Source organism: Trichomycterus rosablanca, chromosome 7 (assembly GCF_030014385.1).
Source record: "Trichomycterus rosablanca isolate fTriRos1 chromosome 7, fTriRos1.hap1, whole genome shotgun sequence".
NCBI lineage: Eukaryota > Metazoa > Chordata > Actinopteri > Siluriformes > Trichomycteridae > Trichomycterus > Trichomycterus rosablanca.
The window spans coordinates 8,855,850-8,883,425 of record NC_085994.1 but is presented as its reverse complement, the minus strand read 5'-3'; the positions used below and the strand labels follow the sequence as shown (position 1 = coordinate 8,883,425).

The window sequence follows — 27,576 nt, the reverse complement described above, 5'->3', positions numbered from 1 at the left end:
AATTGTAGAACTACAAAAGTGCTTCTATATGGTAAGTGGAACTGATAAAATGGACAGTGAGTGTAGAAACAAGGAGGTGGTTTTAATGTTATGGCTGATCAGTGTAGATGGAATGTGCTATTTCAGAAAGCAGAGTTTGCATGACATGGCTAATACTGTGACGTTGCATTGATTTTACTGCATACATTCATAGAATCGAAATAAAGTCAAAGTTTTTAGAACCAGGTATAATAATTTTACCCCAGTTCTTTTTATCAGTGAAACAGGCTTCATTGTAACTAAGCTCTATGTGCTGGCATTATAGCACAGTGCTAATTAAGCAGCAATACTTTTTGCAGCTGTAATACTAGTGGTGATCCAAAACATTATTTTTACCTTACTCGGTTCATAGACAGCCCTCACTTGTTAATTATTTTTATTTAAACAGAAATTTGGTGAACAGTAGCTTTTAGCTACATCACAACAATAAACGACATGCTTCTTTGTGAAGCCTATTAGTATGGTCAGAACTGTCCATAAAACAGATTAAAATTAGGAAGCATTTAATCAAATAAAGAAGCTACAAATTAACAAGCTCAGATATTTTGTTGGCAGCTTTTCGCAGCAGGGACTAACAGTCTGTTCAGGATTGATGGGACAATCAGTGGTGCACAGTACATTGATTACAAGTTCTAAGAGTTCAAACTTTAGCCTTTTTCTTTTGATATAATACACTTTGTTCTATAAAACAATTAAAACAGACTTTACAATATTTAAAATGGCAACTTGGGACTAAATACATTTTAAAACACTGTATCTGAGCTGATCTAAAGTAATGATCAAATTAATAAAATATGAGAATGTTACATTTATTATATTAATCAATACAAAATAGTTTATTTCACTAAAACTTCATAGATTAATACCATGAAAATGTACATTGAAATGACCAAGTATAACAAATCACTCACTGTGCATTAGTTACCAAATAAAAAAGGCGGGTAGTTATTAACAAATATTTCTTTCGAACTGATTCTGTCGAGCCAGTTCAGTGTCAACCGAATCATTTTGTAGTGCACGCACATTAGGTCGTTATATAACATAAATAATATATTTTAATTCACTTACATTTCTATCTGTAGACTTTATCATTACATAACTTACCTGCTTCACATTATTATGAACTAAATACTATTTAAGGTGCCATATGCGAGCTGATCAAAGTAATAATCAAATTAATAAAACATGAGAATGTTAAACTTATTATATTAAGCAATACAAAATGGTTTATTTCACTAAAACTTCATAGATTAGGACCATGTAACAGTACATAGAAATGACCATGTAAGATCTAATGCATGTAAGATCTAATGCAGTTTACATTAGTTACATATGACCACTGATATCAATCAACAGATACCAACTCATATAACAAATTTACCCAAAAATTACTTTTCACTAACACACAAACAGTATAATAAAAGCTTAAGTCTGAAACACTGATCACACATGTAGTATACAGCATAATAAATATACAGCAATAAAATTCATAGAGCATTTTGTTAATGTGTGCTATAGCTCTTGTAAAAATCATGCAAAATCACAGTCTGAAAGAGTGGGGAGAAGTGCAAAAAACACTTTTTAAGCATAGTGATATTAAGGTAAGTGAGGTCAATGTAATAAGCAAAGCTGTTTCATATCAATTCACAATATTTTACAAAAAAAAGAAGCCAGCTGTTTCAAGTTACATTCCTCTGATATTTTGAACCTTTAATTCTGTGCTGAACTGTTTCATCATTTGTAGTTTCTGGTGATCCTTCAGGCAGGTAAAGTAGACATTACTCTTCTACAGTAGTGTGCTTTAGCTGTCTCTGCTGGTGATTATCTTCTCCAGACGTTAAACAACATGGCTCATTGTCTTTAATTCAAATCAGTTTATGTACAGTCTTTAATTGTCCACACATTGTTGGCAATACTGATATTAGAAAGGCTAACAATATACAGATCAACCCTCAAAATCACCAACTAAATTGTGTGCTGTAAACCTCATGGACGGTTTCAAACATTCCAGACAGTTGACTATTAAATACAACTAATGCTAAAAGTAAGGCTCATTTTACAATGACATTCTTGGTATCCATTTGGAAATGCACTGATGTGTCATAGTGGTTTGTTGCGGGCAGAGATTGTTGTGTGGGCAGAGATCATTTTCTTGTATCACCGAGATCCCCACATAGTACATACTTCATAGTATTTGAAATACCAATTAATACTCTATTACTCATATAATTAGAATACTACACATAGTACTACCGTTTGGGCAGCTTGTGGGCTGTTACAGGTGGAATGTGCGTGTGAAGTGGGGTTAATCTAAAAAAAAACAAAAAACTGTGTGACTCTTAGCTTGTATTTAAGAGCATAATACCCACTCCGGCATGTAGAAGTGTAAATCAAGCGCCACTATGGCATTGTGTTAGGAACAAGATTGTATCATGTTTAAGCATTTAATATATGAAAAATTACAAAACACATTTCTAAAAGACCTGAGAAGCATTTATATCACTTCATTTTAGATTGGAATGGCTCTCTTAACTTGGATTTTGCAATTACAGTAATAAGACCCCAAATGTTACAATGTTCTTATGAATTACAAGTAAATTTGCAAACAAAAGGCACCCAGGTGGCGCAGTGGGATATTCCGCTAGCACACCAGTGCCGAGATTCTGAACTCCTTGGTTCGAAACTCGGTGTTGCCACCATTCGGCTGGGTGCCATCTAGCGGGCATAATTGGCAGTGCCTGCAGCAGACATAGTGCCTGCAGCAGACATAGTTCTGCTAGGGCGGGATGACCGGACTATGTGGGTGGGGTCTTCAAACGCTGTGTAAGGACCCTGACTGGCAGATAGGTGAAAAAGGGTTCTGCTAAGGGCTGCATGTGGGTCGGAGGAGGCGTGAGCAGCAATATACCCATCTGGACTGCAATCAGGGATCCTCCAGCAGTGGAAGACAAATTGACTACACTAAATTTGGAGAAAATGGGAGAAATGCATAAATAAATGGGAAAAAAAACTGTAAACAAATTTCCTGCTATGTGCTTGTATACCTTTCAGCAATTTTCTAGGGTAGGTTTTCTTTTTTTTTTTAAATAGCAGTATAGAAACACACTCGGGACTTAGCAGATGGCTTGTGACTACATGTTGAATACACTTGATTAATGATTTTGCCTGTGTAGCCGGCTATTAATATTTGTGCTGCAGTACCAAGCCATAACTCATACAAGTTCATTTAAATCATAAAAAAAATGTTTTATAAGTTGTTTAAGCATTACTTGTAACTTACTTTACACTTCACTAGGTCATTTATTCATTTTACTTGGCTAATGTGCATAGAACCCAGATTCGCTATTAAAAATAAGCCTGGATAGTACAAGATCCTAATGAATTGTTGTTTCAAATGCAAATTTAGCTCATAAAGAACACCAAGAGAACTGCAAATTAGTTTAACAATGCTGTATCACTTGTTTGTAAAAATAATGCCTTGTTGTTTTAAAGCCATTGCTGATGTTGCCTTTTGGTAGCTCTCTATAGTTTATCTGACATACAGTAGTAGAGTGACACTCAGCCACTTGTTACAAATATGTACCACTATAAAAAACTATGACCAGCTGAGCAGTCTTTGGGTGTGTTCGAAAACCTAGTGAGCTCTCTACATAGACAGCATTTCACGTCATCCTATGCATGCTCCCGAGAAGTAGGCTGTTCGAAATCCTAGATGCCTTAAAATGCTCCCTAGTAAGATACCTTAAATCTGAACGGTATTTTGACTGAATAATGAGGGAGCATCTGATGCTGCCTTAGCGGTGAAGGCAATCCCAACATTCAGCGCGGCACAACTTTTCTCACAAAAAAATAACAAACATGGTGGACGATGCAGCGCTTGATCGGAGTTATTTTTAAATTTCAAATTGTGATTGATTTTAATTGTATTAACGTGTACAAGTGTCATTTATTTGCAAGTTCGGACTTCTCAGTGTCAATTTAACCGGTTTCATTACACGGAGGGAAATGTTAGTTGACATGCTAGCGTGTTGTGCCGCCTCATCCCATTGGTTTTAATGGCATGATGCTAACTGTGTTAGCTTTGTAAATGGAAACCGGTGTAATCACTGTCTAATGCCTAGTTCACACTACACGATTTTTGCCCTGATTTTCGCTCCCCAACTGGTCGCAGCTAGATGTGGCAGCTCGGATCTAAACTCGGCTCTCAATCGCTATGTGTGAACTGCTCAATGACTCGATCCAAGCGGCTCACCGAGCGCTTGTCTACTGAAGAGAGATATCTAGTATGTCAAATATCTGGATCAGTCGGTTGCAACTGGCAATAAGTGCGGTGTGGGGGATAATAAGGTTTCTTACAGAATACATCGGCACACACACAAGCTGTACAATATTTGTGAACTTATCATCCACGCCAAACCATAATACCAACGCTGCATTAAAAAAAACATTTTATTAACCCCCAACTCTCTACAGAACAGAACAATCCCTGCTGGTCGTGTTGCCAAATCCACTTGGATTCATTTATTTTTCTCTATGCTTTTACGCTGCACCTCAGCACGCAAACAACTTTGATCGCTCGCTACTTGTTGTCGTGCATTTTTTGACGTGGTATCATTAAACCCCTCGTCACTTCTTGCGTTTGTTTTCGTTACAAAACGTAGTTTGGGATACCAGAGAAGCTCGCCTGCGATTCCAGTTGGTGATAGATCGTGTAGTGTATGACCCCCTATCGCCGATCAGTCGTGTAGTGTGAAAGCCACACCGACTTGAAAGACTCCCGATTACAAGAGATCCAGTCGTGTAGTGTGAACTGTACAGCGACCTGACGACTTGCAAAGTTGTGTAGTGTAAACTGTACAGCGACCTGACGACTTGGAAAATCGTGTAGTGGGAACTTGGCATTAGTAGTGTGTTCGAATAACCTGACTTATAAGTAGCTGTTATAGAATCCTCTCTACTGAGGCAGCTGCCAATGTAGGCAGTAAGACAGCAAGGCAGCTCAATATGTTTTCGAACAGACCCTATGTGACTTAAGATCCTGTAGTACAAAAATCAACCCTCTTTTTGAAGTTGCTTTCATATTTTCATCCAAAATCATGGCAAAGGTTATTGGCATCTGATTAGCATTTCTAGACACGTTACAGAGCAATGAGAGGATGTTAATTGCTCAGTTGTATCATGTGCCACCCCTGTCTGGATGTGTTTGCACTTGTTTTTTCACTCTTTTCTTTGTCATTTATTTTTATATCTTAGCAAGATGTAATTAGATCTCTAGGATGAACTTGGCTTTGCAGGTTAAACTTTAACTGAAGCTTGTTTAGCAGTGTAAAAGGCAAACATGAGGTTTTACGTTTGAAGCCAGAAAACGTTTAAGCAACCACTTCATTCATATGCTAAAAGCAGAAGAACAATTTGTCATGTTATAAATAGTACATTCAACTCAAATCTTTGTTGCTGAGCAAAGGGGTAAACATGTAAAGCAACAGCTGTGCTATGTAAAAATGGTGCTTTAAATCAATGGCACTTTTTATGTAATGGCGATGTGCTACAGAGATTTCTGAGGATTATTCTCTTAGACTGTAGTGACAGTGAGAAGAGAGTTATACAGCCTTGTCCCATCTGGAGAGCGAGATCCATGAGCCAGCAGCTCTTGAATAGTAATCCAGTTGTCCAAGATTCGGCGGTTGCGCTTTTTTGAACTCTTCTTCTGGCTCATTTCTAGGATCGAAGCTTGACCTGACTCTTGCTGGCCATCCTTTACTGGGTCTTGGCCCTGATTCCGGAGATAATCGAGTCGACACTGCATCATAAATTCACGGCGTCTGCGTTGCTCACGGGCCCTGAGCAACTGCTGCTTGCGCTCCTCTTTGCTCCAGTAGCGGCCCATCTTCATTTCACTCACGGCGTCGTCATCAGTGGTCATACCGCTGCGCTCCTCACTGATCTTTATGGCTCGAGCCTTCAGCAAGCGATCGCGGACAGGGCGTTTCACGACGTAGCGGGTGCCATCACTTCTAATTTTTACCTTCCATTCCATGTGTGGAGAGGCAGGGGGGAGTGTAAGAGGCAAATCTAATGAATGTTTGGCTGGGCTGGAGTGAAGTACAGGACCAAGAGTGCTTCCGGCCATGCTCATAGGGCTTGCTCGGCCACTGCTGGCCACTGGAGCCTCACTTTCCCCTTCCACGGTTCTGTCCATGGGGGTTTCTGAGAATGAGGAGCCAAGCTGCATGCAGCTCTGGTAGCGCTCAGGCTTTGGTCGACTAGAGTGCTGTCGCCTGGTGAAGTACGGACTGGAATCAGCACTGCGTCCGCCTGTTCTCTCATGTATGCTGCTAGCTCTCGAGCTCCTAACCTGTGTTCCATCAGCTAATGAACGACTGGTTCCTTCTCGAGACAAGGAGTGGAACTTTTGGTTGATATTGGTGTTCATCTGGAGCTTCTTGTAGCTACTGGGTGAATAGTTGAGAGTAGAACGTCCCCTCTCACTCCAGCTAGGTCGGTCTCTGTGCCGTCCATGTAGAGGAGACCAAGACCCGTCCATCTGAGCAACAGGAGACAGATGATCACTTACCAAAGGTGTGCTCCTGCAGCTTTCTCCACCAGTGTTGTAAGCACTACTAGTTTCCTTGTCTGATCGCTCTCTCTCGGGGAGTTCTTTAATATCGGACAGCTCATGCAGCGGGGAGCCTTGTAGGTCAGAAGATCCCCTTGCTGAAGCCTCCTCCTCCAGAAGCCATGCTTTCAGGCATCGCTCTCTCAGCTGCTGCATTTTCTGTGCACGAAGAATGTTCCTACACTTAAACTCGAGGTGTCGTAGCTCTTCCTCCAAGAGTATCATCTCATGCGGGGTCAAACTTTCATTGCAGTTCTCATCCAAAGCTATTTCTTGCTCTCCATTTTCCTCCTCACCTTCTCCGTCTCTTTGCTTTTCTTCTTCAACACTCTTCCCTGCATTGCAGTTTTTCAGATTTCTTTCATAACGACACTTGATCTCAATCAGCTCTCTGTACCGCTCACACTCTTCCTCAGTCAGTCCAGGCATCATCATGGTGCTTACTGGGTCATAGATGTATCCACCCCCTGCACCCCTACATTCCAGAGAGTCTGTGCTGAGGTGGATTTCTCTGACACTAAGCAACGGTGAAGGAGTATCACCTCCACCTCCACCGCTCTTACCAGGCCTGAACTTGCGGAGGCTGTGCGGTGTGTTAGTGGTGTTGGTGTTCGAGGCACTGGTCTGATCATCACCAAGGAGTAAATCGTGCTCTGATGATTCCTCATTTTTGGTGCTCTCATCTGTGCGGCCCACTCCACTGTCCAACTCCTGGCTGTTATTAAGGGTGGCCATACTAATCAAGGCTGTTTCCCGGTGTTGTTGAATCTCATGACTGCCAGTCTGGTCTCTTTGCTGCTGAGGGTGGTATAGACTGGGTAAGTGGGATGTGTTCAGAGACTCCACATTCATGCGTTCGGGAAGAACAAAATCCAGGTCTTCAGGGTCCATTTGAGATTCCATCTTGGGTTAAGTTTTTTGTAATTATAATGGTTGATAGTTGGAAAAAAAAGAGAAAGCAAAAACAGAACAGTTACAATATACATCATCACACAATATACACTGATCAGCCATAACATTAAAACAACCTCCTTGTTTCTACACTCACTGTCCATTTTATCATCCCCACTTACCATATAGAAGCACTTTGTAGTTCTACAATTACTGCTGTTCTTCGATGGTCAGGACTCTCCCAGGACCACTACAGAGCAGGCATTATTTGGGTGGTGGATCATTCTCAGCACTGCAGTGACACTGACATGGTGGTGGTGTGTTAGTGTGTGTTGAGCTGGTATGAGTGGATCAGACACAGCAGCGCTGATGGAGTTTTTAAACCCCATGTCCACTCACTGTGTATATTGTAAAAAGCGCTATATAAATAAAGTTGACTTGACTTGACTTGACTGTCCACTCTACTAGACACTCCTACCTAGGTAGTCCATCAGTGGTCACCTTCATCAGTGGTCACAGGACGCTGCCCATGGGGCGCTGTTGGCTGGATATTTTTGGTTGGTGGACTATTGTCAGTCCAGCAGAGACAGTGAGGTGTTTAAAAACTGCATCAGCGCTGCTGTGTCTGATCCACTCATACCAGCACAACACACACTAACACACCACCTCCATGTCAGTGTCACTGCAGTGCTGAGAATTATCCAACACCCAAATAATATCTACTCTGTGGTGGTCCTGACCATTGAAGAACAGCATTAAAAGGGGCTAACAAAGCATGCAGAGAAACAGATTGACTAGTCAGTAATTGTAGAACTACACAGTAAAGTGTAGAAACAAGGAGGTGGCTTTAATATTATGGCTGATCGGTGTACATCACAATCACAATATACATCACTCAAAAAATTATAAATAATAATATTCTTCTCACAGGCTTTGCATAGTGTTAGGATTCATCAATGTTCACATAAGTTTTACAAAGGCAGGACGCAATCATGGGGGTAGGGTGCATGTAATAACACATTGAAACACTAGATGGTATTGTTAATATACAATCCTACAGAAAGAGCTCTATGCTAATGGTTAAGCACCCTTAGCCAAATTACAATATTTTGTAACTTAAAAAAGTTAAAACAAGTATCCACAACTTCTGATTCAAAATAAAATTTTTAACAGAGCAAATTGTGAGATGGGAGTGCTTTAATCTCTTTTTGAATGCTTTGTCTGTTAGCTAGCTGCCTACGGGAGCCCATAGTTGTTATTTATTTATTTATTGGGTTTTTAACATCATGTTTAACATCTTTGGTTACATTCATGACACGACAGGTAATTATTGTTTGCAAAAGGTTCATCAGTTCAAGTCCTTTAATGTTAAACACAGTCATGGACAATTTTGTATCTTCAAGTCACCTCACTGTGGGAAGAAACCAGAGCTCCCAGAGGAGACCCACACAGACAAGGGGAGAACATGCAAACTTCACACAAAGAGGAACCAGACCGCTCCATCTGGGCACTGAACCCAGGACCTTTACAGACAGTAAAGCTAATCAATGTCTCCTTCCATGCAATTTAGAGAAGCAATCGGGTCATGCTGCACTCGATGACTGCTTTAACCAGCACAAGCTAAAATGCTCAGTAGAAAAGAATCCACCTCATCAAAAGATGATTACTGATACGGAACATGATGAACATGATGATGATGATGCTGGACTGTGAGGTGACAGTTATACCCACTGAGCCACTGTGCCACTCGCCCATAGTTGTTAAGTTACAAACATACATAAGATACGTTACATTACATAAGATATGAAGACTTAGACAATTGTCTGGAAATGTTATCTGCTAACAATCCATAATAACAATTATAACAAGATCTAAGGAGTTCATTAAGACCTTACGTATTATGGGGACAATGGGGACAAAAACATAATAAAAACTTATAATTATTATTATATTTTTTTTCTACTTTTCTTTCCACATGGTTTGCTGCAGAAGCTGTGTGTATGCACAATTTGTCCTGTGTATATTTGTCCTGTCGAATATTGCTTTTTTAAATCTTGTTTACTCAAGCAGCACAGGATCATCATCATGTTCATCATGTTCCGTATCAGTAATCATCTTTTGATGAGGTGGATTTTTTTCTATTGAGCATTTTAGCTTGCGCTAGTTAAAGTAGTCATCGAGTGCAGCATCACCCGATTGCTTCTCTAAATTGCATGGAGTGAGACATTGATTAGCTTTACTGTCTGTAAAGTCTTAAGCTTCGTGTTCAATCTTTTAATCTTGATTTAGTAAGCCTTTAATCTTCTTCCTTTACTCCCTGTTCCTTTATCTTTCTCGCTTCCTTTCATCTCTCCACTCAGGTTCTCCTGAGATTTTAAATCCTCCTTTACCACCTTCTAATTACAATTTTTAAAGGTAATAAAAATGAAGAGAACTGCAGGATTTGTCTAATGTTGTCACGACTGACCAATTGACACTTTGCATACTGAGCTCTTCAGATCCCACATACACCGATCAGCCATAACATTAAAACCACCTCCTTGCTTCTACACACACTGTCCATTTTATCAGCTCCACTTACCATATAGAAGCACTGTGTAGTTCCTTTTTTATGCTGTTCTTCAATGGTCAGGACTCCCCCAGGAACACTACAGAGCAGGTATTATTTGGGTGGTGGATCATTCTCAGCACTGCAGTGACAATGACATGGTGGTGGTGTGTTAGTGTGTGTTGTGCTGGTATGAGTGGATAAGACACAGCAGCGCTGCTGGAATTTTTAAACACCTCACTGTCACTGCTGGACTGAGAATAGTCCACCAACCAAAACATCCAGCCAACAGTGGCCTGTGGGCAGCGTCCTGTGACCACTGATGAAGGTATAGAAGATGACCAACTCAAACAGCAGCAATAGATGAGCGATCATCTCTGACTTTACATCTGCAGGGTGGACCAACTAGGTAGGAGTGTCTAAAAGAGTGGACAGTGAGTGGACACGGTATTTAAAAACTCCAGCAACGCTGCCGTGTCTGATCAACCCATACCAGCACAACACACACTAACACACCACCACCATGTCAGTGTCACTGCAGTGCTGAGAATGATCCACCACCTACATAACACCTGCTCTGTGGTGGTCCTGTGGGGGTCTTGACCATTGAAGAACAGAGTAAAAGCAGGTTAAAAAAGGTATGTAGAGAAACAGATGTACTACAGTGCTCCTATATGGTAAGTGGAGCTGATAAAATGGACAGTGAGTGTAGAAACAATGAGGTGGTTTTAATGTTATGTCTGATCAGTGTATACAATATTTGAAATATTGTTTTTGGTTAGAAATTTAAACCTTGAGTAGATCACACCCTTAAAATTTCACAAAGGTTGCTTAAGGATACAATCTCTCTTTATCCCTGCCTTTTCATTGTGTCTTTTTCTTTATGTTCTCCATTAATCTTCCACGTTCTCTTTGTTCTCTCCTCATGTGATTTTAATGACTCTCTCTTTAGTCTGTTCTGAAAACCTGCATTTTTCCTCTCTCTGGTTTGCCTGCACTTCTCCTTGTGGAATAGCATTAATGGAACTGCTGCAAATCCTTGACAGACATCACGAAGAGTGATCACATGATTCACTCGTGACTGATGTGAGTGTTTCATTTCCCTTCCATCAGCAAAATAAGCCATTAATTTTGAATCAGCTGTCAGTAGTGAATAAAGTGGATACATTAGCTATTAGCATGTGCATTAGAAAGCCGTGTGTGTGTGTGTTGTTGGAGTGTTTGCATGTGTGGATAATTGAACCAGTTCCATGCTAATACCTCTATCTCTGGCCTGGCCAGCAGCAGTGAGAAATTGGTGCTGTCTTCTCGGGTAAGAATGGCAACTGCCTCCTCCCTGTTCTGCACATCTACTCCATTTATCTAGCAAACAGGAAAAGAACCAGATACCAACGTATTACAAACTAGAATACAAAGCAATCAGTCAAGCTTAGAATTACAATTAGTGTTTCCCAGTTTTTACAGCAAAGTGTATTTCATGTTCTTTATAAATATGTATAATACTGTATATAAATAGGCTTCATTATTAAATGACACAAACCCACAGAAAATCTAATCAGATACCCATGAGAACATGACAACTGCAACAACAAGTTATCTTGTGGCAGGAGTATCACAAGTGATCACGTAATCTATCAAGTATATCTACACACAGTTGCCAAATTATGTACGCCCACCTTGTGTCTACTAATACTGCTCATTTATCAGGTACCTCTGTTATATAGGTGAGCTTATATATGGAACATATGTTTACTGATTACAACCCATCTGTTGCTATGCCAAATGCATCAGCCTCCCTCTAGCCTGTCAATTAAAGTACAGGGATTATCATAGAACCACCACTGAGAAATAAATGTTAAAGTAATTTATTAAGTGATGAACCATTCCTAGCTCAGCAGTAACGATGGTGTGTTAGTTGAAGCATTTGGGTAGGTTATGTTCTTTTTTTAAACAGAACTCTCGGAATGTAAGGCTTAAACAGTAACAACATTATACCAAAAATACCTTTTATATATATATATATATATTAGGGCTGTCGAAGTTAACGCGATAATAACGCATTAACGCAATCTCAATTTAACGCGATTATAAAAATTAGTGCCGTTAACGCAAATTCTAGTTCATGTTGAGACTTGACTGGTAGAACAAACGTTTTAATGTCGGACTTGCCACCGTTTTTCATTTGCGGTTTGTTAACATAATGTTACCGAGCGTGGTAGTGTCGTAGTAATGCACTTGCATAATAAAGAAGCTGCCAGTCCTCCATTCACGTAACGCTAGGACGGACACTTCAAAATCCTCCTTTTGGAGTGAACTGGTTTCATTTTTGATCAATATTATTTACCATTGGCTCAGGTACATGTCGAAACAAATGCTTTGTATATCATTGGTTTAACAGCCTCATTTGACTCCTTATAGAGCTACCACTGGCCAATCGGAGAAGGTCCGCCCTCTAAATGCTAGTCTGTGATTGGGTGGTTGAATTTCGCCCGCCCTCTCTGTTTTGTAAACACCGCTACTTGAGTCAATCACTCAGCTCTCATGATCAGGAACGCGGTGAAAATGCCAAAAAGTAAACTTTTGAGGCAGCGATGAACGAACGGACCTAAATATGAAAAGACACAACATTTAGTGAGTAAAACAGTCATTTGTTATATAATTCTTGCTTAAATTGGTTAAAAACTCTGTTATATGGGTTCTGGATTCATTCTGTGTGTTGCAGTAGCATGTCCCCCTGTTCCTAATATGATATCCGGCTTTTTGGGGTGTAATGTCCTCCTTTTTGTTACTATGAATCTGGCCACCCTAGTCTAAACACACTCAGTTCGTGTAGAAACGTCCATTAAACCACTGGATAGTATTACTGCCTAGTATGTGAGTGAATAAAACAGTTTTCTCTTGTCCCAGCAGTTTTTAACATCAGTACATTTAGCATAAAATGTGTTCACCATTTTAACTGTAACATTTCACTTAAAAATCCTTGTTTTCTATAACATTTACACAGATTTTTTTAACTATATGAAATTCTGAGATTAATCGCGATTAAAATTTTTAATCGTTTGACAGCCCTAATATATATATATATATATAAAAAATACAGTATGTTTTATTTTATATATACATATATATATATATTTGTTTTCCGCTGCTGAGGATCCCCGTTTTTTTTGCAGTTGACGAGGGTATATTGCTGCTCACGCCTCCTCCGACCCGCACACAGCCCTTAACGAATTTGATCAAATAAAAAACAGTAATAATGTTTATAATTTTTTTGGTTTATGCATTTTCTCCCGACTTTTTAGTGTGTCCAAATGCCCGATTGCGTCCACCAATGCCGACCCCACCTCTGATTTGAGGAGAACGAAGCTAACCCATGCCCCCTCCGACACGTGGGCAGCAGCCGTTTACATTTTGTCACCCACACTAGGCGAGTGCATATATGCGAATCAGTCTTATGTAGAAGAGACACACCCTGATCAACGCACTTCTTCCCCAGCCAGCAGAGATCGCAGTCGCATCAGTCACGAGGACTCTCCCACCCCCTATATGAACAACAGGCCAATCTTTGTTCATGTGGCCGCTCAGCCCAACCGGATGGCACAGCCGAGATTCAATACGATGTATTCGAGATCCCAGCTCTGGTGTGCTAGCATGTGTTTTTACCGCTGTGCCACCTGAGTGGCCATAATGTTTATAATTAACTTGTTAGTTCTTTATTAATGTATTAGGATTAAGCTGATGATATTTTGAAAGTTTTCTATATTGTCTGATTATTAATTCATGTGATAAACCCAACCACCATGGATTTTTTAAATCATCTGACTGTGGATCTAACAAAAAATCTGACACCTACAAGTCAGGGAAATAAAAAAAAATCTAAGTGCTTTCTGCTTACAAAAGTCAATGACCAAAGTGCTTAGGGGAACTGAAGGTCAATGTGAAACCTAGAAATCCATCAGACCTTTTAGGTAGAATTGTTCGAATACTGAACAGAAAGGCAAAGCGAACCCCTATATAACAGCAAAAGTAGTTCTATGCTGTTAGGCAGCATTGCTCAGAGGCGTAACTCCCGGGGGTATATATAAAATTTGTTGCTGGGGCCCAAATTGTTTTTTGCACTGGGGCCCAAATTGTTTTTTGCACTGGGGCCCATGAGCTCCTAGTTATGCCACTGGCATTGCACTGCTTGCACTGTTTCTGACTAGAGCAGGGGGGGGGGCGTGGCACTACGAGATTATTACTATGAACCGGTGGCACACGAGACTGGCGGAGGACGCGGCAGGCATCCGCGATTGAGCCGTGGTCCACCAAGGGGAGGGGCGCGTGGCGAAAGCCGTGCCTTATCCAGGGGAGGGGGCGTGGCGGAAGCAGCGTTTGGTACACGCGACCGAGTGCTGTTCCACCAAGGGAAGGGGTGTGTGGTGTGAGGGGGGGCGCAAGTCGTGCTCGGCACACGAAGGGGGGCGCATGCCTAAAAAGGTTGAAAACCCCTGGACTAGAGGACCGATGTAGGATAGGTATTTTAACAAACATACCATTCACAACTCTGCAGTGATATTAAGATGTTTAAAACCCGTAGCTACGCTAATTTATTCATTCCAACATGACACACACTGCTATGCCATTAGCATGCCAGTATCCCTGCTGTGCCGAGAATGATCTACCGAAACAGATTAAATCTGATCAGTGGTTCCTCTGGCCTTTCGGCTGATGGATGGAGTACACCGGGGTTAAAAGATAGACAGATTGTAACAAAACTGAGGGTTAACAGTAAATGAAGAAATATACAGTAAATAAATAAATGTGCTTGATTTTGAAGTTAGAAAAAACAGCCGTATAAAGTTATAAGTATAAATAAATAATTGAAATATTTACTGTAAAGTGTATATGAATTTTTATTTATTTATTCAGTTTAAGTTGTAACTGTATTAAAATTTTAATTTTAAAAATCAACTGCTTTGTTCGAGACCTTAAACATCCCTAATGAGCAAAATATAAATAATTGGCTATGTCTGAGGAGGGGGTGACCAAAGCCATTCGTTCCAGTGTATTTCTGCGTTGTGTCCTGACCAGGATTAGGCAGCTGAAAAAATATAGCTGAGTTATATAAACATTTAAGCTTTAAAATTGTAGCTAGTTTGACTGAAGTGGGACCTAAAGTTTTCCAAATATTGGATCAGAAAATATTCATTTGCCAATAAGTCTTGCATTACATTTATTTTAGACATGTGATGAGGCACCCACATGACATTAAAAGCAGTGTTATGACAGGACGCCAAGACGAGGAAGACCAAGAATAAGATGGATTGACATTATGACATGGATTACATTATCGGGGCTAATCTGATATGGGCAACATGAGACAGAGGGGGCATTGTAGAAAGCTGACCATCTGTGCAAGCAACCAGTGGTGACAGCATAGTGACATGACATGACGTGACATGGCAGCAATTCTCTAGAGTTGAAGAGGTTGTTAACGTAGACACATACTGTACATGTCTGAATAAACATAACAGGTACAGATGTTTCCACATGGTTCATGGTTCACCCATATATAAATGGTAAGATAAAATGGCCAGTAAAGGGAGCAGGTATTGTGGAAAAATAAGATCAGATGATGAAAACAAAGATTACAGTTGACTGAATTGGAGAGTTTATTGGCACGACTGTGTGTTCTTACAGCAGTGAAATAGCTGAAGAACAAAAAACAGAACTGTGGGCCTCTCTTAATCCTGCTCTAGTCACATCACATTGGGTGTTGAACTTTGGAACTCCATTCTGTGGTTACTGTTGTTTCTTATCTGCTTACAACAGCTTAAGGACAGATGTTGCTTATCTCTGTACTTTAGACTCCCAGCCACATCTCAAGCAGCCACATAAGGATTTAACAACTATAAGTATTTAATGCAACAGTAATTTATTCCAACATTTTGCCTTTTAATCATGAGATAAATTATATATATATATATATATATACAGTGTATCACAAAAGTGAGTACACCCCTCACATTTCTGCAGATATTTAAGTATATCTTTTCATGGGACAACACTGACAAAATGACACTTTGACACAATGAAAAGTAGTCTGTGTGCAGCTTATATAACAGTGTAAATTTATTCTTCCCTCAAAATAACTCAATATACAGCCATTAATGTCTAAACCACCGGCAACAAAAGTGAGTACACCCCTTAGTGAAAGTTCTTGAAGTGTCAATATTTTGTGTGGCCACCATTATTTCCCAGAACTGCCTTAACTCTCCTGGGCATGGAGTTTACCAGAGCTTCACAGGTTGCCACTGGAATGCTTCTCCACTCCTCCATGACGACATCACGGAGCTGGCGGATATTCGAGACTTTTGCGCTCCTCCACCTTCCGCTTGAGGATGCCCCAAAGATGTTCTATTGGGTTTAGGTCTGGAGACATGCTTGGCCAGTCCATCACCTTTACCCTCAGCCTCTTCAATAAAGCAGTGGTCGTCTTAGAGGTGTGTTTGGGGTCATTATCATGCTGGAACACAGCCCTGCGACCCAGTTTCCGGAGGGAGGGGATCATGCTCTGCTTCAGTATTTCACAGTACATATTGGAGTTCATCTGTCCCTCAATGAAATGTAACTCCCCAACACCTGCTGCACTCATGCAGCCCCAGACCATGGCATTCCCACCACCATGCTTGACTGTAGGCATGACACACTTATCTTTGTACTCCTCACCTGATTGCCACCACACATGCTTGAGACCATCTGAACCAAACAAATTAATCTTGGTCTCATCAGACCATAGGACATGGTTCCAGTAATCCATGTCCTTTGTTGACATGTCTTCAGCAAACTGTTTGCGGGCTTTCTTGTGTAGAGACTTCAGAAGAGGCTTCCTTCTGGGGTGACAGCCATGCAGACCAATTTGATGTAGTGTGCGGCGTATGGTCTGAGCACTGACAGGCTGATCCCCCACCTTTTCAGTCTCTGCAGCAATGCTGACAGCGCTCCTGCGCCTATCTTTCAAAGACAGCAGTTGGATGTGACGCTGAGCACGTGCACTCAGCTTCTTTGGACGACCAACGCGAGGTCTGTTCTGAGTGGACCCTGCTCTTTTAAAACGCTGGATGATCTTGGCCACTGTGCTGCAGCTCAGTTTTAGGGTGTTGGCAATCTTCTTGTAGCCTTGGCCATCTTCATGTAGCGCAACAATTCGTCTTTTAAGATCCTCAGAGAGTTCTTTGCCATGAGGTGCCATGTTGGAACTTTCAGTGACCAGTATGAGAGAGTGTGAGAGCTGTACTACTAAATTGAACACACCTGCTCCCTATGCACACCTGAGACCTAGTAACACTAACGAGTCACATGACATTTTGGAGGGAAAATGACAAGCAGTGCTTAATTTGGACATTTAGGGGTGTAGTCTCTTAGGGGTGTACTCACTTTTGTTGCCGGTGGTTTAGACATTAATGGCTGTATATTGAGTTATTTTGAGGGAAGAATAAATTTACACTGTTATATAAGCTGCACACAGACTACTTTTCATTGTGTCAAAGTGTCATTTTGTCAGTGGTGTCCCATGAAAAGATATACTTAAATATCTGCAGAAATGTGAGGGGTGTACTCACTTTTGTGATACACTGTATATATATATAATTTTTTTACCTTCTAAATACTTACCTGTAGTATTCGGTCACCCTTTCGAATGCGTCCATCCTTGGCAGCTATACTGTTGGGATTGACCTAAAAAAAAATCAAATTACCCAGTGATGAGTCAAATATGGATTAGAAAAACCTGCAGTTTGCATTTCAGCACAAAATTAACTGTCTCTCATTCACCTCCCCTACGTAGATCCCTTGGTCGTCCTCCTCATCAGTGCGATAGCAAACTGTCAAACCGAGCTTGTCCTGCTGACTGGACTTGTAAAGCTCCACTTCCTAACAAAGAGAAACAGAAGGATCACAGCTGGACAGATTAAACATGCTGCGTTAGCAAGTCAGTTTCATCTAAAGAAGCAAGTTACTTGTTGGTTGAAACTTAGAGCTTATAATAGAATGAATAGAATAGATTTTGTGGCTGTGGCTTTTGTTGAATTATTAGGGGAAATTAAGTGTTTTAAAGCTGCTGAAAAATTTGATTTTGGTGGTGTTCTGCGATCCAAACCTCGTATTCTAGCTCCTCTTGCCGATCCACGTCATGGCTTGCAACATCGAGATAGTCGTTTGGATCAGCACAGTCCGGCTCCAAAGTGCTGTAAAGAGAGCCCTTAATACTGTAACTCACCTACATTTAACAATGACATATTACCACAGACAATGGTTCAAAACACAATTCTACCCTCTTTTTGTAAATGAGCTATTTAGACATACCCAGAGCTGAATTTGTGTTGGGAATGAGCCACAGAGGAGCTCTCAGAGTAGTATTTTGAATATAATAGTCTTATTTAAATGTTTTATGGGTTTGTTGTTTGTTTGTTTTTACATTGTGTTCGGTTTAATCTACCTTGTAATGCAGCTGTACTGCATAGCCAAAAGAAAGAGGACAACCAATCAACACATCCATGCGTGTCAATGTGCTTGTTAAACATTTCATTCAAAAACCATTCAAAAATGCTTTCCGATAGCTTTCCTTCCATTCAGCTAAACAAGCTCATGCACTGATGTTGAATAATTAGATCTGACTCACATTCAGCAATCTAATCTAATTTATCCCAAAGGTGTTGAGTGTGGTTTAGCTTGGGTCTCTTTATGAACATGTAAAGTTTCATTTCTTCATGGTCTAACTTTGTGCACTAAGGCATTGTCATGCTTTGGTAGCCTTGTGGGTAGAGCTTTGGGCTTGAAATGTTAAGATAAGATAATGTTAAGATAAGATTCCTTTATTGATCCCCATGGGGAAAATTTGAGTATTACAGCAACTCTAGTACAGTGTAAGTACAGTAAATAAAATATAGATATAGATAATAAAGACATTATTAAAAAAATATTAACGATGAAATGCAATTACTATTTTTCTATTACTATTTACTAATTACTATTTCCCCCAATTCCCCCCCCCCCCCCCCCAATTTAGTCGTGTCCAATTACCCTGACTGCGTCCTCTATACTGATTCGACCCTTCACCGCTGACTGAGGACGCCTCTCAACTGACATACGCCCCCTCCGGCATGTACAGTCAGTACAGACTGCATTTTTCACCTGCACGAGTCGAGTTAATACACTTGACGGGCACTGTGTACGGAGGGCCACACCCCCATCAGCATTATTTCTCAGCCCTGTGCAGGTGCCATCAGTCAGCCAGCAGGGGCCGCAGTTGCACCAGTTATGAGGACCTATGATCCGACTTTCTTACCCTCTAACCCTGAACAACAGCCAATCGTTGTTCATGCTGCCACCCAGCCCAGTTGGAAAGGCAGAGCTGAGATTCATTACGATGTATTCGAAACCCCAGTTCTGGTGCGCTAGCATACTTTACCGCTGTGCCACCTGAGCGGCTGAAATGCAATTACTATTATACAGCAGTATGACATTTACTACTATATAATAAAACATTATATATTCTATATGTAAATATATACTGTACATATGTGTGTAGAATGAAATGGTCCAGTGCTGGGAAAAGGGTTGGCTTGTCAGTGTGGGGACAGACTGTGTATTCTGCTGTTGTTATGCAGTCTGATGGCAGTTGGCACAAAAGAACATCTGAAGTGCTCTGTCTTGCTCTTTGGTGGAATAAGCCTATGACTAAAAGAACTGCCCAGCCGCCATAGTTCATTATTAAGAGGGTGAGAAGGATTGTCCAGGATTACCCTAATTTTGTCCTTTATCCTCCTCTCACGCACTACCTCCAGACTGCACAGCTGCAAACCCACAACAGAGCTGGCTTTCCTCACCAGCTTATTTAGTTTTTTGGCATCTCCAGCCTTGATGCCACCACCCCAAAAAAAAGAGGGTGCTGGCCACTACAGACTGATAGAATGAGTTAAGAGTTCAAATCCCAGTTTTGCCATGCAGCCACTGTTGGACCCTTGAGCAAGGACCTTAACCTTCTCAGTGTCACAGTGGCTGACTCTGTACCCAGCTCCTAAAAACAAGCTTGGTTATGCCAAAAAAGAACTGTACACCTGTATATGTAATAGGGGCAGTGGTTAAGGTACTGGACAAGTAAAGTTGCCTTTTTAAGCCCCACCATTGTCAAGTTGCCAATGTTGGTCCCCTGAGCAAGACCCTTAACCCTAAATTGCTTGAATTGTATTCAGTGATAGATATGTCACTTTGTATGAAAGCATTTGCTAAATGTCACAAATGTAAATGCAAACTGTAACCACAATAATAGAACACTTAATTCTCTAGAAAGTCATTGTATACTGTGGTATTAATACAGGGCTTTCTGTTCCCATCTGAATATACTCTATTATACTATTTTCTCTGCATTGTACGATGCCCTTACTGGCTAAGTGGTAGCCTCAGGCTAGAACGAACCTCCTCTTAGATGTGTTCAGTTCTTACATACAGAATCACTTCACATACTGGGGACCATGTTGCTCCTTGATATTATTTCACCTCTAATGGCGGTGCCTCGTCCAGAAATGCATGTGACACTGCCATGTGTTTGTCTATGAAGATTGCACAGCTGTATGCTTGTCTTTATCCACATGTTAGTGATGAGTGTGGCTAAAATAACTAATACTAATTAAGATGTGTTAATAAATTTTTGCACGTTTAATAGTCTACTGAAGCCAATGGTTGTGCATTAAGTAAACAATATACAGTGGTACCTTATAACTCAACATCCCCTAAACTCAAAGCCCTTCATCGAGAAATTTATACCCTTAAACTCAACATATCCCTTAAACTCATTGTGTGTGAAACTGCTCCTTTGCTCAGCGCTTGGCTTGAGCAGTGTGGTAAAACGTCACACGGACAAATTCACATGTATCTGTGTTCAGCTGGATTTTTCTGTTTCACTTTTAAACTTGGTGTTATAGCTCGGGGTTCTGAGAAATTGTCATTACAAAAAAATTATGTAACTTTATGTACTAAAGGAACAACATAGAAACACTAAACCTCTCTTAATTATTACTGCTCATAAGTTCTCTTCACTAATTAAGAAGCCTAAGGAAACAATAAAGAAGTAAAAGTAAAGTGCAGGTTTTATTGAATTTTTGATTGATTTTTAACCCCATTATTTTACATTAGCCTAAAATATATGCAGTTCCACGGAACCACGGAACGCATTAACAAGTTTCCCATGCATCCTTATGGGTAAAAATACCTTAAAACTCAACGCCTTTTAAACTCAACACCACTCCCAGAACCAATTGACGTTGAGTTTTAAGGTACCACTGTACTAGTAAAATCATATGCTTGTAAAGAAATTTACTTTATTGTAGTTGCCACTTTAACATTCATAAAGCATAATATAGTTTTAGATTAAATGTTTATTCACAAAGGATAACTATGTTCATTTTGATTTGATTATTTACTACAGTATTAATATGTTTCTGTGTGATTACTACTACTGTCGTTCTTCTACTGCTGCGACTCTATTGGAGAGAAGCCACTCAAAATTTTATTGTACTTGTGTATAGTGACAATAAAGATTCTATTCTATTCTATATTCTAATTTATGTAGATTAAGTTTCAGATCCCCTTGTTTTAGACTGCATTTTCCACTGAATGATCTTTTTCTTAATTCGATGGATATGATGCAGAGAAAATAATGAATTGTACGCATTATGCAGGTTTTTTTCCAGGGTTTGAATCTCAGAGGTGCTATCAGCTGGTTGGGCATCTTCGTGGACATGATTGGTTAATGTCCGAGGAAGGCACGGAGGCACGGTTGTCAGTGCACTCTTAGTGCTGGTCCAAGCCCAGACAGAGATAAGAGGATTGTGTCAGGAAGGGCATCTGGTGTAAACACCGTGCCAAGTCTGGTATCCGGACCAGATCTGCTTTGGCGACCCCTATAAATACAAAAGCATCCAAAAGAAAAAAAAATGCAGATTGCTTTTTGTAGGCTGACAATGTGAGCGAGGAAAAGAAAATGAGCTACTAAGTCAAGTGATTTAATGGGTCATTCTCCTGTGACTACAGAGAACAGCAGGAGCCATGACTGTGAGAGGCTGAGACAGACAGATACAAATCTGCATCAAGACACCCAGTGAGATAAAAATTAAACCACAATGAATTCAAATCAAACATGCTGATATCCAGCCAGGTAGGTTTCTGTGAAACTGTGGATACTAAAAAAAGAAACACCTAAAACACAATACAGTAGAGTGCTTTAAACAACAGGTTTAGTCCATAAACTATTTTTATTTTACATGGACTGAAATTAAAGATTTCAAACATAATGATTTGTTCCCAGTTAACCTATAAACAACTGTTAAATTGCAGTCTGTAAAATCAAAAGAAAAGAATGAGATTTTTTTAATGCTATTTATAATCCTTGCAATTAAAAACTAGTTTTAATTATTCAAGCACATTACCTTGGCAATTCATTTATTTTGTTAATAGTCAGCACCTGTGTAACACATTTGTGAATCACCTGCTTTTACATGATCTACATGAATAAATACCCCGCTTTTGCATATGTGGCTAAAAGTGGCATGAAATGATGCTGAGCGAATAGTAATATACACTGATCAGGCATAACATCATGACCACTTCCTTGTTTCTACACTCACTGTCCATTTTATCAGCTCCACTTACCATATAGAAGCACTTTGTAGTTCTAAAATTACTGACTGTAGTCCATCTGTTTCTCTACATGTTTTTTAGCCTGCTTTCACCCTGTTCTTCAAAGGTCAGGACCCCCACAGGACCACCACAGAGAAGGTATTATTTGGGTGGTGGATAATTCTTAGCACTGCAGTGACACTGACATGGCAGTGGTGTGTTAGTGTGTGTTGTGCTGGTATGAGTGGATCAGACACAGCAGTGCTGCTGGAGTTTTTAAACACCTCACTGTCACTGCTGGACTGAGAATAGTCCACCAACCAAAAACATTCAGCCAACATCACTTCATGGGCATCTTCCTGTGACCACTGATGAAGGTCTAGAAGATGACCAACTCAAACAGCAGCAATAGATGAGCAATCGTCTCTGACTTTACATCTACAAGGTGGACCAACTAGGTAGGAGTGTCTTATAGAGTGGACAGTGAGTGGACATGGTATTTAAAAACTCCAGCGGCACTGCTGTGTCTGATCCACTCATACCAGCACAACACACACTAACACACCACCACCATGTCAGTGTCACTGCAGCGCTGAGAATGATCCACCACCTAAATAATACCTGCTCTGTGGTGGTCCTGTGGGGGTCCTGACCATTGAAGAACAGAGTGAAAGCAGGTTAAACAGACATGTAGAGAAACAGAATGACTACAGTCAGTAATTGTAGAACTACAAAGAAACACGCCCTATATAGAAACACGCCCACCTGAAGACCTCAGCCCCAATGAACATATTTGGAATAAACTGGAACATCAGTTGAGGCTTCCTTGACTAACATCAGTGCTCAGACATACAAATGCTCTTTTGACTGAATACATACTTTAAGCCTTCTTAGAAGAGTGGCTGTTGTTATAGCTAAGAGATTACATAGCAGTCACCTTATTTTAATACCATTTGTTTTTGAAATGGGATGTCCAACAAGCTCATGGTCAGGTGTCCAAATACTTTTGGCCATATACTGTATATCCTTCAGTCTTGTTTATTACTAGTACATATAGTTCTTGTCCTAAAATGAAAGAATGAAATGAAAAACCCTATAGCAATGTTAATGTAGGGCACTCACAGTTCATTCAGCAGGTATGAGTCCACCATAGGTGGCAGTGGTGGAGATGGAGGGGGCTTTGAAGAACCACAACCAGCATGATTTTCTCTGCCCACACCTAGAAAGTTCTGAAAGCTGATGTCAGTCTGTGTAGAGCTGTCCACGCAGTCTGTAATGGCCATGAGCCTGGCTGTGCCTGTAGCAGTGCCAGCTCTTCTTCTGTGCCCCTTGCGTACCACCTGCAGCAGCAAAGGGTTGTGGGGATGCCCATCCTTATCTTGTGACAAATGAGATGTTCTTCTTCCTTTGAGCTGCAGAAGCAAATCAGTAAAAAAAGAATAAAGAGAAATAAATGAGTATGATGACTTATTTAAAGAAGACAGACAGATTAAGTGCATGATTTGATTGATTTAAACAGAAGATAAGGGTCTATGTGAGACTTTATAAATATTTATGTCTGATTTAACTCTTTAGGACTGAGGCTTTACCGACTAAATGTTTGCAGCACATTTTGAAATTATAATTTATTTCAGACTGTTTTATTTAAAATTAATTGCTTATAAAATTGATAGCTAGAACTTTATTTGATGTTTGTTAAAGTGTAATGCCCAATTTACACCACATGTAAATCTCTCTTTGTTTGGTTAAGCTACTAGTTTGCATCATTCTTTCATATAAAGATTGTGAGTAGGCTGTGATGTTTGTCTGTAAAAAGCCAGACAGAGGATTTAAAAAGTATTGCGTAAATGTTAAACTTAATACTCAATATAATAGAGCTGTTTTAGCGTCTTGCAGCAACAGGTTTGTTCAGGGTTTCAGATTTCAGTTCTTTATAGTTTCTTTTTTTTTGGGGGGGGGGTTTTTTGGTTAGTAAAGCTGGGATAGTGGAGCCTATTCCAGATTTTCAATGGGCACAAGGCACACAGTAACACCCTGGACACATTCACACCCATTCACCTATAGGGCAATTTAGTGTCTCCAATTAACCTGACTGCATGTTTTTGGACTGTGGGAGGAAACCCACGCAGACACGGGGAGAACATGCAAACTCCGCACAGAAAGGACCCAAACTGCCCCGCCTAGGGATCGAACCCAGGACCTTCTTGCTGTGAGGCGACAGTGCTACCCACCGAGCAACCGTTCCGCCCATTATATTCCATACATTTGAACACAATTTAAATCTGTTATTTTAAACAATACTGTAAAAATATTACATAACTGATAACTTTGTGGTAAAATTACAGTATTATTTAAAATAATACATTTAAATTGTGTTCAAATGTAAGAAATATACAAATCTGAACTATTAATATAATTGTGTTATAAATGATTGTATTCCAAAGTGCATTTCAGTTTATAGATGGTGTATTACTAATATAGGCATTATACTTAAACCTTTATTTCAGCATCAATAGGACGCATCAAGTTGCCCTTCTGGGAAAAGACCAAAAAAATCAGTGTTAATGTTTTTCTACAGTAAGTTAACACAAATAAAAACTACAAAAACTTTTTCTCTGAAAATAAAATAATAGCAATTTTATAATACATATCATTATACTAAAATCCTAACATATAAACTGTAATATAAAACAGTGTTAAATAGTGAATCAGTGCTCTTGCAAACTTTATTATGACAAGTAGGGAACATCTGTTGCTTTAATGCTTTGGATTACCAGATGTCTTCTTTAACAGAACATAATTGTAAGTTTAACTTTTAACACTGATACGTGTCATTTACTGCATGCATTTGAATTTATTCTTATTAATCCATGTTATTAATTGAATAACATAAATAGTATAAAGATTTAGTGTACACTGATCAGCCATAACATTAAAACCACCTCCTTGTTTCTACACTCACTGTCCATTTTATCAGCTCCACTTACCATATAGAAGCACTTGGCCTGCTTTCACCCTGTTCTTCAATGGTCACGACCACCACAGAGCAGGTATTATTTAGACGGTAGATCATTCTCAGCACTGCAGTGACATGGTGGTGGTGTGTTAGTGTGTGTTGTGCTGGTATAAGTGGATCAGACACAGCAGCGCTGCTGGAGTTTTTAAATACCGTGTCCACTCACTGTCCACTCTATAAGACACTCCTACCTAGTTGGTCCACCTTGTAGTAGATGTAGATGTAAACTCAGAGACGATCGCTCATCTATTGCTGCTGTTTGAGTTGGTAATTTTCTAGACCTTCATCAGAGGTCAAAGGATGTGGTGGTCCTGGGAGAGTCCTGACCATTGAGGAACAGCATGAAAGGGGGCTAACAAAGCATGCAGAGAAACTGATGGACTACAGTCAGTAATTGTAGAACTACAAAGTGCTTCTATATGGTAAGTGGAGCTGATAAAATGGACAGTGAGTGTAGAAACAAGGAGGTGGTTTTAATGTTAAGGTTGATCTGTGTATTTTAGAGTAGCAGGATATTTTGTTAGTACTGCTATGTCAAAACTATTCAGCCCCTTCATAATAATATTGATTTTAAAACCTACTGCTAGTCTGTATGACCTAAAGTCTAGTTGCAACATGATTAAACCATTGGAAACCAATAAGCATCCTTAATTTGCTTTAGCTGTGATGTGTTATATAAACACCACCCAGAGATTCAAGTGATTAAGGTGTGTTGTAACCGTGGTGAATACTAATGAGCTATCACAAAAGCTGAGAGGAGAATATTTTATTGCGCCAAAATAGCAATGAGTATATTGAATATTTGCAAGACCTTGAGCATTCGTAGAGACACTGTTGGGATTATTGTCTGGAAATTCCAAAACTATGGTGCAACAGCAAACCTGCCTGTACCTTAATCATGTCATCTGAACTACCAAGAAAAAACCCATGTTACTGTAAAAGACTTACAGGATGACCAGATGAAGGCTGGGGCAAACCACAAGAAGATCATTTAACAATCAAGGACTTTCTGTGGTGAAACTGAAGCTTGGTGATAATTTAATTGGAATTGCAGGACAATGATCCCAAGCACACAACTCAATCAAAGCTTGTATAATGCCTCATAATAAAAGGGCACATGTATCCAGATGGTTATTTAATTAATCCCTTTTGCAGGCCTTTAATAAGCTCTGGGATGAGACGTTAGAGAGGGGTAGAGTTAAATGATCATGTTTTAAGTACTATACATGCTTTACACTGTAAAATACTTACAATATGTACATTAAAAATGTTAATCACTATATAAATAACCTGGATTGCTATAAAGCAAGTCATTATTTTAAATGAAAGTAAAGACACTAATAATTCTGCCACCTCACCCAGCCAAAGTGCGTCTTCAGCAATTTTATCAGCACTGTCACTTTCTTCTCTCATAATTTCTTCTTTAATTTTCTGCTACATTGAATTTTTGTCATGTTATTAGATTTTTGCAGAGAAACCAAATAAAATATGCATTAACTCATTCAGTGATTATGACACTCACGCCCACTCACTCTCCAGCACAGGGAGCACTGATGAAGCTAGCTCGCATGTACAGGTTTTTATTGCATATACTGCAGGAATCCAGTCTTTAATCAGTAAGAGCTTAATCAAGCTGACACTAGCCATGACCTCTGTCTCGTTGCTCCGGGTCTGCTCATTCTTGACCTAACTGATCCCCGGAGACCTGAGCTCATCTTTATCCCTTATGGTATTTGCCTTACTGCCTTTCACTGCTCAAGCGAGAGAGAGTAATCCGTTTCGGTTCCATGCGTCTGTAGGATTATTGAT

The 27,576-nt window shown here is 39.9% G+C and overlaps 1 protein-coding gene across 1 annotated transcript in view; it reads right to left on the bottom strand.

The window, feature by feature from the left end:
- Positions 1-914: 914 nt before the first annotated feature.
- The window catches only part of pdzd4 (PDZ domain containing 4), a 43,063-nt gene continuing 16,401 nt past the window's right edge, over positions 915-27,576 (bottom strand). Inside the window, exons 2-8 of the mRNA XM_062998935.1 lie at positions 25,248-25,286; positions 23,874-24,163; positions 18,235-18,322; positions 17,910-18,008; positions 17,751-17,813; positions 11,355-11,456; positions 915-7,558 (exon numbers count right to left, since the gene is read on the bottom strand). Coding sequence (XP_062855005.1) covers positions 5,612-7,558; positions 11,355-11,456; positions 17,751-17,813; positions 17,910-18,008; positions 18,235-18,322; positions 23,874-24,163; positions 25,248-25,286 — 2,628 coding nt within the window. The 3' untranslated portion in view covers positions 915-5,611. The remainder of the gene's footprint in view (positions 7,559-11,354; positions 11,457-17,750; positions 17,814-17,909; positions 18,009-18,234; positions 18,323-23,873; positions 24,164-25,247; positions 25,287-27,576) is intronic.